The sequence below is a fragment of the Osmerus mordax genome, chromosome 14 (assembly GCF_038355195.1).
Source record: "Osmerus mordax isolate fOsmMor3 chromosome 14, fOsmMor3.pri, whole genome shotgun sequence".
In the NCBI taxonomy this organism is placed as follows: Eukaryota; Metazoa; Chordata; class Actinopteri; order Osmeriformes; family Osmeridae; genus Osmerus; species Osmerus mordax.
Genome location: NC_090063.1, coordinates 10,087,057 through 10,098,797, shown reverse-complemented (window position 1 = coordinate 10,098,797; position 11,741 = coordinate 10,087,057). Strand labels below are relative to the sequence as shown.

The window sequence follows — 11,741 nt, the reverse complement described above, 5'->3', positions numbered from 1 at the left end:
AACCACAGCTTCTCCCACTTCAACAACAGCTGCCCCTACAACGAGCACAGAGGCTCCAACAACAACCACAGCTTCTCCCACTACAACCACAGCTGGCCCTTCAACTAGCACAGAGTCTCCAACAACAACAACAGCCACTCCTACAACAACAACAGCTTCTCCCACTACAACCACAGCTGCCCCTACAACGAGCACAGAGGCTCCAACAACAACAACAGATTCTCCCACTACAACCACAGCTGCCCCTACAAAGAGCACAGAGGCTCCAACAACAACCACAGCTTCTCCCACTTCAACCACAGCTGGCCCTACAACTACCACAGAGGCTCCAGCAACCACAACAGCCACTCCTACAACTAGCACAGAGGCTCCAACAACAACCACAGCTTCTCCCACTACAACCACAGCTGGCCCTACAACTACCACAGAGACTCCAACAACAACAACAGCCACTCCTACAACTACCACAGAGGCTCCAACAACAACATCAGCCACTCCTAAAACTAGCACAGAGGCTGTAACAACAACCACAGCTTCTCCCACTACAAACACAGCTGGCCCTACAACTACCACAGAGGTTCCTACAACAACAACAGCAGCACCAACAACTACGACAGACGCTCCAACAACAACCACAGCTTCTCCAACTACAACCACAGCTGCCCCTACAACGAGCACAGAGGCTCCAACAACAACCACAGCTTCTCCCACTACAACCACAGCTGCCCCTACAACGAGCACAGAGGCTCCAACAAAAACAACAGCTTCTCCCACTACAACCACAGCTGGCCCTTCAACTACCACAGAGTCTCCAACAACAACAACAGCCACTCCTACAACAACAACAGCTTCTCCCACTACAACCACAGCTGCCCCTACAACGAGCACAGAGGCTCCAACAACAACAACAGCTTCTCCCACTACAACCACAGCTGCCCCTACAACGAGCACAGAGGCTCCAACAACAACCACAGCTTCTCCCACTTCAACCACAGCTGGCCCTACAACTACCACAGAGGCTCCAACAACCACAACAGCCACTCCTACAACTAGCACAGAGGCTCCAACAACAACCACAGCTTCTCCCATTTCAACCACAGCTGGCCCTACAACTACCACAGAGGCTCCAACAACCACAACAGCCACTCCTACAACTAGCACAGAGGCTCCAACAACAACAACAGCCATTCCTACAACTACCACAGAGGTTCCAACAATAACAACAGCTGCCCCAACAACTACGACAGACGCTCCAACAACAACCACAGCTTCTCCCACTACAACCACAGGTGCCCCTACAACGAGCACAGAGGCTCCAACAACAACCACAGCTTCTCCCACTACAACCACATCTGCCCCTACAACGAGCACAGAGGCTCCAACAACAACCACAGCCTCTCCCACTACAACCACAGGTGCCCCTACAACGAGCACAGAGGCTCCAACAACAACCACAGCTTCTCCCACTACAACCACAGCTGCCCCTACAATGAGCACAGAGGCTCCAACAACAACCACAGCTTCTCCGACTACAACCACAGCTGGCCCGACAACTACCACAGAGGCTCCAACAACAACAACAGCCACTCCTACAATGAGCACAGAGTCTCCAACAACAACCACAGCTTCTCCCACTTCAACAACAGCTGCCCCTACAACGAGCACAGAGGCTCCAACAACAACCACAGCTTCTCCCACTACAACCACAGCTGCCCCTAGAACGAGCACAGAGGCTCCAACAACAACCACAGCTTCTCCCACTACAACCACAGCTGGCCCTACAACTACCACAGAGGCTCCAACAACAACAACAGCCACTCCTACAACGAGCACAGACGCTCCAACAACAACCACCTCTTCTCGCACTTCAACAACAGCTGGCCCTACAACTACCACAGAGGCTCCAACAACAACCACAGCTTCTCCCACTACAACCACAGCTGCCCCTACAACGAGCACAGAGGGTCCAACAACATCAACAGCTGCCCCAACTACAGAGGCTCCAACAACAACAACAGACACTCCTACAACTACCACAGAGGTTCCAACAACAACAACAGCTGCCGCAACAACTACGACAGACGCTCCAACAACAACCACAGCTTCTCCCACTTCAACAACAGCTGCCCCTACAACGAGAACAGAGGCTCCAACAACAACCACAGCTTCTCCCACTACAACCACAGCTGCCCCTACAACGAGCACAGAGGCTCCAACAACAACCACAGCTTCTCCCACTACAACCACAGCTGGCCCTACAACTACCACAGAGACTCCAACAACAACAACAGCCACTCCTACAACTACCACAGAGGCTCCAACAACAACATCAGCCACTCCTACAACTAGCACAGAGGCTCTAACAACAACCACAGCTTCTCCCACTACAACCACAGCTGGCCCTACAACTACCACAGAGGTTCCTACAACAACAACAGCAGCCCCAACAACTACGACAGACGCTCCAACAACAACCACAGCTTCTCCAACTACAACCACAGCTGCCCCTACAACGAGCACAGAGGCTCCAACAACAACCACAGCTTCTCCCACTACAACCACAGCTGCCCCTACAACGAGCACAGAGGCTCCAACAACAACAACAGCTTCTCCCACTACAACCACAGCTGGCCCTTCAACTACCACAGAGTCTCCAACAACAACAACAGCCACTCCTACAACAACAACAGCTTCTCCCACTACAACCACAGCTGCCCCTACAACGAGCACAGAGGCTCCAACAACAACAACAGCTTCTCCCACTACAACCACAGCTGCCCCTACAACGAGCACAGAGGCTCCAACAACAACCACAGCTTCTCCCACTTCAACCACAGCTGGCCCTACAACTACCACAGAGGCTCCAACAACCACAACAGCCACTCCTACAACTAGCACAGAGGCTCCAACAACAACCACAGCTTCTCCCATTTCAACCACAGCTGGCCCTACAACTACACCAGAGGCTCCAACAACCACAACAGCCACTCCTACAACTAGCACAGAGGCTCCAACAACAACAACAGCCATTCCTACAACTACCACAGAGGTTCCAACAATAACAACAGCTGCCCCAACAACTACGACAGACGCTCCAACAACAACCACAGCTTCTCCCACTACAACCACAGGTGCCCCTACAACGAGCACAGAGGCTCCAACAACAACCACAGCTTCTCCCACTACAACCACATCTGCCCCTACAACGAGCACAGAGGCTCCAACAACAACCACAGCCTCTCCCACTACAACCACAGGTGCCCCTACAACGAGCACAGAGGCTCCAACAACAACCACAGCTTCTCCCACTACAACCACAGCTGCCCCTACAATGAGCACAGAGGCTCCAACAACAACCACAGCTTCTCCGACTACAACCACAGCTGCCCCTACAAAGAGCACAGAGGCTCCAACAACAACCACAGCTTCTCCCACTTCAACCACAGCTGGCCCTTCAACTAGCACAGAGTCTCCAACAACAACAACAGCCACTCCTACAACAACAACAGCTTCTCCCACTACAACCACAGCTGCCCCTACAACGAGCACAGAGGCGCCAACAACATCAACAGATTCTCCCACTACAACCACAGCTGCCCCTACAAAGAGCACAGAGGCTCCAACAACAACCACAGCTTCTCCCACTTCAACCACAGCTGGCCCTACAACTACCACAGAGGCTCCAACAACCACAACAGCCACTCCTACAACTAGCACAGAGGCTCCAACAACAACCACAGCTTCTCCCACTACAACCACAGCTGGCCCTACAACTACCACAGAGACTCCAACAACAACAACAGCCACTCCTACAACTACCACAGAGGCTCCAACAACAACATCAGCCACTCCTAAAACTAGCACAGAGGCTCTAACAACAACCACAGCTTCTCCCACTACAACCACAGCTGGCCCTACAACTACCACAGAGGTTCCTACAACAACAACAGCAGCCCCAACAACTACGACAGACGCTCCAACAACAACCACAGCTTCTCCAACTACAACCACAGCTTCTCCGTCTACAACCACAGCTGGCCCGACAACTACCACAGAGGCTCCAACAACAACAACAGCCACTCCTACAATGAGCACAGAGTCTCCAACAACAACCACAGCTTCTCCCACTTCAACAACAGCTGCCCCTACAACGAGCACAGAGGCTCCAACAACAACCACAGCTTCTCCCACTACAACCACAGCTGGCCCTTCAACTAGCACAGAGTCTCCAACAACAACAACAGCCACTCCTACAACAACAACAGCTTCTCCCACTACAACCACAGCTGCCCCTACAACGAGCACAGAGGCTCCAACAACAACAACAGATTCTCCCACTACAACCACAGCTGCCCCTACAAAGAGCACAGAGGCTCCAACAACAACCACAGCTTCTCCCACTTCAACCACAGCTGGCCCTACAACTACCACAGAGGCTCCAGCAACCACAACAGCCACTCCTATAACTAGCACAGAGGCTCCAACAACAACCACAGCTTCTCCCACTACAACCACAGCTGGCCCTACAACTACCACAGAGACTCCAACAACAACAACAGCCACTCCTACAACTACCACAGAGGCTCCAACAACAACATCAACCACTCCTAAAACTAGCACAGAGGCTCTAACAACAACCACAGCTTCTCCCACTACAACCACAGCTGGCCCTACAACTACCACAGAGGTTCCTACAACAACAACAGCAGCCCCAACAACTACGACAGACGCTCCAACAACAACCACAGCTTCTCCAACTACAACCACAGCTGCCCCTACAACGAGCACAGAGGCTCCAACAACAACCACAGCTTCTCCCACTACAACCACAGCTGGCCCTTCAACTACCACAGAGTCTCCAACAACAACAACAGCCACTCCTACAACAACAACAGCTTCTCCCACTACAACCACAGCTGCCCCTACAACGAGCACAGAGGCTCCAACAACAACAACAGCTTCTCCCACTACAACCACAGCTGCCCCTACAACGAGCACAGAGGCTCCAACAACAACCACAGCTTCTCCCACTTCAACCACAGCTGGCCCTACAACTACCACAGAGGCTCCAACAACCACAACAGCCACTCCTACAACTAGCACAGAGGCTCCAACAACAACCACAGCTTCTCCCATTTCAACCACAGCTGGCCCTACAACTACCACAGAGGCTCCAACAACCACAACAGCCACTCCTACAACTAGCACAGAGGCTCCAACAACAACAACAGCCATTCCTACAACTACCACAGAGGTTCCAACAATAACAACAGCTGCCCCAACAACTACGACAGACGCTCCAACAACAACCACAGCTTCTCCCACTACAACCACAGGTGCCCCTACAACGAGCACAGAGGCTCCAACAACAACCACAGCTTCTCCCACTACAACCACATCTGCCCCTACAACGAGCACAGAGGCTCCAACAACAACCACAGCCTCTCCCACTACAACCACAGGTGCCCCTACAACGAGCACAGAGGCTCCAACAACAACCACAGCTTCTCCCACTGCAACCACAGCTGCCCCTACAATGAGCACAGAGGCTCCAACAACAACCACAGCTTCTCCGACTACAACCACAGCTGGCCCGACAACTACCACAGAGGCTCCAACAACAACAACAGCCACTCCTACAATGAGCACAGAGTCTCCAACAACAACCACAGCTTCTCCCACTACAACCACAGCTGCCCCTACAACGAGCACAGAGGCTCCAACAACAACCACAGCTTCTCCCACTACAACCACAGCTGGCCCTACAACTACCACAAAGGCTCCAACAACAACAACAGCCACTCCTACAACGAGCACAGAGGCTCCAACAACAACCACCTCTTCTCGCACTTCAACAACAGCTGGCCCTACAACTACCACAGAGGCTCCAACAACAACCACAGCTTCTCCCACTACAACCACAGCTGCCCCTACAACGAGCACAGAGGGTCCAACAACATCAACAGCTGCCCCAACTACAGAGGCTCCAACAACAACCACAGCTTCTCCCACTTCAACAACAGCTGCCCCTACAACGAGAACAGAGGCTCCAACAACAACCACAGCTTCTCCCACTACAACCACAGCTGCCCCTACAACGAGCACAGAGGCTCCAACAACAACCACAGCTTCTCCCACTACAACCACAGCTGGCCCTACAACTACCACAGAGACTCCAACAACAACAACAGCCACTCCTACAACTACCACAGAGGCTCCAACAACAACATCAGCCACTCCTACAACTAGCACAGAGGCTCTAACAACAACCACAGCTTCTCCCACTACAACCACAGCTGGCCCTACAACTACCACAGAGGTTCCTACAACAACAACAGCAGCCCCAACAACTACGACAGACGCTCCAACAACAACCACAGCTTCTCCAACTACAACCACAGCTGCCCCTACAACGAGCACAGAGGCTCCAACAACAACCACAGCTTCTCCCACTACAACCACAGCTGCCCCTACAACGAGCACAGAGGCTCCAACAACAACAACAGCTTCTCCCACTACAACCACAGCTGGCCCTTCAACTACCACAGAGTCTCCAACAACAACAACAGCCACTCCTACAACAACAACAGCTTCTCCCACTACAACCACAGCTGCCCCTACAACGAGCACAGAGGCTCCAACAACAACAACAGCTTCTCCCACTACAACCACAGCTGCCCCTACAACGAGCACAGAGGCTCCAACAACAACCACAGCTTCTCCCACTTCAACCACAGCTGGCCCTACAACTACCACAGAGGCTCCAACAACCACAACAGCCACTCCTACAACTAGCACAGAGGCTCCAACAACAACCACAGCTTCTCCCATTTCAACCACAGCTGGCCCTACAACTACACCAGAGGCTCCAACAACCACAACAGCCACTCCTACAACTAGCACAGAGGCTCCAACAACAACAACAGCCATTCCTACAACTACCACAGAGGTTCCAACAATAACAACAGCTGCCCCAACAACTACGACAGACGCTCCAACAACAACCACAGCTTCTCCCACTACAACCACAGGTGCCCCTACAACGAGCACAGAGGCTCCAACAACAACCACAGCTTCTCCCACTACAACCACATCTGCCCCTACAACGAGCACAGAGGCTCCAACAACAACCACAGCCTCTCCCACTACAACCACAGGTGCCCCTACAACGAGCACAGAGGCTCCAACAACAACCACAGCTTCTCCCACTACAACCACAGCTGCCCCTACAATGAGCACAGAGGCTCCAACAACAACCACAGCTTCTCCGACTACAACCACAGCTGCCCCTACAAAGAGCACAGAGGCTCCAACAACAACCACAGCTTCTCCCACTTCAACCACAGCTGGCCCTTCAACTAGCACAGAGTCTCCAACAACAACAACAGCCACTCCTACAACAACAACAGCTTCTCCCACTACAACCACAGCTGCCCCTACAACGAGCACAGAGGCGCCAACAACATCAACAGATTCTCCCACTACAACCACAGCTGCCCCTACAAAGAGCACAGAGGCTCCAACAACAACCACAGCTTCTCCCACTTCAACCACAGCTGGCCCTACAACTACCACAGAGGCTCCAACAACCACAACAGCCACTCCTACAACTAGCACAGAGGCTCCAACAACAACCACAGCTTCTCCCACTACAACCACAGCTGGCCCTACAACTACCACAGAGACTCCAACAACAACAACAGCCACTCCTACAACTACCACAGAGGCTCCAACAACAACATCAGCCACTCCTAAAACTAGCACAGAGGCTCTAACAACAACCACAGCTTCTCCCACTACAACCACAGCTGGCCCTACAACTACCACAGAGGTTCCTACAACAACAACAGCAGCCCCAACAACTACGACAGACGCTCCAACAACAACCACAGCTTCTCCAACTACAACCACAGCTTCTCCGTCTACAACCACAGCTGGCCCGACAACTACCACAGAGGCTCCAACAACAACAACAGCCACTCCTACAATGAGCACAGAGTCTCCAACAACAACCACAGCTTCTCCCACTTCAACAACAGCTGCCCCTACAACGAGCACAGAGGCTCCAACAACAACCACAGCTTCTCCCACTACAACCACAGCTGGCCCTTCAACTAGCACAGAGTCTCCAACAACAACAACAGCCACTCCTACAACAACAACAGCTTCTCCCACTACAACCACAGCTGCCCCTACAACGAGCACAGAGGCTCCAACAACAACAACAGATTCTCCCACTACAACCACAGCTGCCCCTACAAAGAGCACAGAGGCTCCAACAACAACCACAGCTTCTCCCACTTCAACCACAGCTGGCCCTACAACTACCACAGAGGCTCCAGCAACCACAACAGCCACTCCTATAACTAGCACAGAGGCTCCAACAACAACCACAGCTTCTCCCCACTACAACCACAGCTGGCCCTACAACTACCACAGAGACTCCAACAACAACAACAGCCACTCCTACAACTACCACAGAGGCTCCAACAACAACATCAACCACTCCTAAAACTAGCACAGAGGCTCTAACAACAACCACAGCTTCTCCCACTACAACCACAGCTGGCCCTACAACTACCACAGAGGTTCCTACAACAACAACAGCAGCCCCAACAACTACGACAGACGCTCCAACAACAACCACAGCTTCTCCAACTACAACCACAGCTGCCCCTACAACGAGCACAGAGGCTCCAACAACAACCACAGCTTCTCCCACTACAACCACAGCTGGCCCTTCAACTACCACAGAGTCTCCAACAACAACAACAGCCACTCCTACAACAACAACAGCTTCTCCCACTACAACCACAGCTGCCCCTACAACGAGCACAGAGGCTCCAACAACAACAACAGCTTCTCCCACTACAACCACAGCTGCCCCTACAACGAGCACAGAGGCTCCAACAACAACCACAGCTTCTCCCACTTCAACCACAGCTGGCCCTACAACTACCACAGAGGCTCCAACAACCACAACAGCCACTCCTACAACTAGCACAGAGGCTCCAACAACAACCACAGCTTCTCCCATTTCAACCACAGCTGGCCCTACAACTACCACAGAGGCTCCAACAACCACAACAGCCACTCCTACAACTAGCACAGAGGCTCCAACAACAACAACAGCCATTCCTACAACTACCACAGAGGTTCCAACAATAACAACAGCTGCCCCAACAACTACGACAGACGCTCCAACAACAACCACAGCTTCTCCCACTACAACCACAGGTGCCCCTACAACGAGCACAGAGGCTCCAACAACAACCACAGCTTCTCCCACTACAACCACATCTGCCCCTACAACGAGCACAGAGGCTCCAACAACAACCACAGCCTCTCCCACTACAACCACAGGTGCCCCTACAACGAGCACAGAGGCTCCAACAACAACCACAGCTTCTCCCACTGCAACCACAGCTGCCCCTACAATGAGCACAGAGGCTCCAACAACAACCACAGCTTCTCCGACTACAACCACAGCTGGCCCGACAACTACCACAGAGGCTCCAACAACAACAACAGCCACTCCTACAATGAGCACAGAGTCTCCAACAACAACCACAGCTTCTCCCACTACAACCACAGCTGCCCCTACAACGAGCACAGAGGCTCCAACAACAACCACAGCTTCTCCCACTACAACCACAGCTGGCCCTACAACTACCACAAAGGCTCCAACAACAACAACAGCCACTCCTACAACGAGCACAGAGGCTCCAACAACAACCACCTCTTCTCGCACTTCAACAACAGCTGGCCCTACAACTACCACAGAGGCTCCAACAACAACCACAGCTTCTCCCACTACAACCACAGCTGCCCCTACAACGAGCACAGAGGGTCCAACAACATCAACAGCTGCCCCAACTACAGAGGCTCCAACAACAACAACAGACACTCCTACAACTACCACAGAGGTTCCAACAACAACAACAGCTGCCGCAACAACTACGACAGACGCTCCAACAACAACCACAGCTTCTCCCACTTCAACAACAGCTGCCCCTACAACGAGCACAGAGGCTCCAACAACAACCACAGCTTCTCCCACTACAACCACAGCTGCCCCTACAACGAGCACAGAGGCTCCAACAACAACCACAGCTTCTCCCACTACAACCACAGCTGGCCCTACAACTACCACAGAGGCTCCAACAACAACAACAGCCACTCCTACAACGAGCACAGAGGCTCCAACAACAACCACAGCTTCTCCCACTTCAACAACAGCTGGCCCTACAACTACCACAGAGGCTCCAACAACAACCACAACTTCTCCCACTACAACCACAGCTGCCCCTACAACGAGCACAGAGGGTCCAACAACAACAACAGCCACTCCTACAATGAGCACAGAGTCTCCAACAACAACCACAGCTTCTCCCACTTCAACAAAAGCTGCCCCTACAACGAGCACAGAGGCTCCAACAACAACCACAGCTTCTCCCACTACAACCACAGCTGCACTTATAACAGCAACAGAGGCTCCAACAACAACAGCCACTCCTACAACGAGCACAGAGGCTCCAACAACAACCACAGCTTCTCCCACTTCAACCACAGCTGGCCCTAGAACTACCACAGAGGCTCCAACAACCACAATAGCCACTCCTACAACTAGCAAAGAGGTTCCAACAACGACAACAGCTGCTCACACTAAAACCACAGCTGCCCCTACAACGAGCACAGAGGCTCCAACAACAACAACAGCCATTCCTACAACTACCACAGAGGTTCCAACAATAACAACAGCTGCCCCAACAACTACGACAGACGCTCCAACAACAACCACAGCTTCTCCCACTACAACCACAGGTGCCCCTACAACGAGCACAGAGGCTCCAACAACAACCACAGCTTCTCCCACTACAACCACATCTGCCCCTACGACGAGCACAGAGGCTCCAACATCAACCACAGCCTCTCCCACTACAACCACAGGTGCCCCTACAACGAGCACAGAGGCTCCAACAACAACCACAGCTTCTCCCACTACAACCACAGCTGCCCCTACAATGAGCACAGAGGCTCCAACAACAACCACAGCTTCTCCGACTACAACCACAGCTGGCCCGACAACTACCACAGAGGCTCCAACAACAACAACAGCCACTCCTACAATGAGCACAGAGTCTCCAACAACAACCACAGCTTCTCCCACTTCAACAACAGCTGCCCCTACAACGAGCACAGAGGCTCCAACAACAACCACAGCTTCTCCCACTACAACCACAGCTGGCCCTTCAACTAGCACAGAGTCTCCAACAACAACAACAGCCACTCCTACAACAACAACAGCTTCTCCCACTACAACCACAGCTGTCCCTACAACGAGCACAGAGGCTCCAACAACAACAACAGATTCTCCCACTACAACCAGAGCTGCCCCTACAAAGAGCACAGAGGCTCCAACAACAACCACAGCTTCTCCCACTTCAACCACAGCTGGCCCTACAACTACCACAGAGGCTCCAACAACCACAACAGCCGATCCTACAACTAGCACAGAGACTCCAACAACAACCACAGCTTCTCCCACTACAACCACAGCTGGCCCTACAACTACCACAGAGACTCCAACAACAACAACAGCCACTCCTACAACTACCACAGAGGCTCCAACAACAACATCAGCCACTCCTAAAACTAGCACAGAGGCTCTAACAACAACCACAGCTTCTCCCACTACAACCACAGCTGGCCCTACAACTACCACAGAGGTTCCTACAACA

The 11,741-nt window shown here is 52.6% G+C and overlaps 5 protein-coding genes across 5 annotated transcripts; all 5 read left to right on the top strand.

Moving 5' to 3' along the window:
* Positions 1 to 118: 118 nt before the first annotated feature.
* On the top strand, positions 119 to 1,366 carry LOC136956599 (uncharacterized; the record flags this gene model as incomplete). Its single annotated transcript, XM_067250525.1, has 1 exon — positions 119 to 1,366. A coding segment is annotated over one exon (1,248 nt), but the record flags the coding sequence as incomplete, so codon positions are not given.
* Positions 1,367 to 3,061: 1,695 nt separating this feature from the next.
* On the top strand, positions 3,062 to 3,754 carry LOC136956605 (uncharacterized; the record flags this gene model as incomplete). Its single annotated transcript, XM_067250530.1, has 1 exon — positions 3,062 to 3,754. A coding segment is annotated over one exon (693 nt), but the record flags the coding sequence as incomplete, so codon positions are not given.
* A 441-nt stretch (positions 3,755 to 4,195) lies between these two features.
* Positions 4,196 to 5,044, top strand: LOC136956603 (uncharacterized; the record flags this gene model as incomplete). Its single annotated transcript, XM_067250528.1, has 1 exon — positions 4,196 to 5,044. A coding segment is annotated over one exon (849 nt), but the record flags the coding sequence as incomplete, so codon positions are not given.
* Positions 5,045 to 5,734: 690 nt separating this feature from the next.
* On the top strand, positions 5,735 to 6,331 carry LOC136956606 (uncharacterized; the record flags this gene model as incomplete). Its single annotated transcript, XM_067250531.1, has 1 exon — positions 5,735 to 6,331. A coding segment is annotated over one exon (597 nt), but the record flags the coding sequence as incomplete, so codon positions are not given.
* Positions 6,332 to 6,553: 222 nt separating this feature from the next.
* Positions 6,554 to 11,342, top strand: LOC136956376 (mucin-5AC-like; the record flags this gene model as incomplete). Its single annotated transcript, XM_067250279.1, has 3 exons — positions 6,554 to 7,213; positions 9,681 to 10,326; positions 10,408 to 11,342. Coding segments are annotated over 3 exons (2,241 nt in total), but the record flags the coding sequence as incomplete, so codon positions are not given.
* Between the last annotated feature and the right edge of the window lie 399 nt (positions 11,343 to 11,741).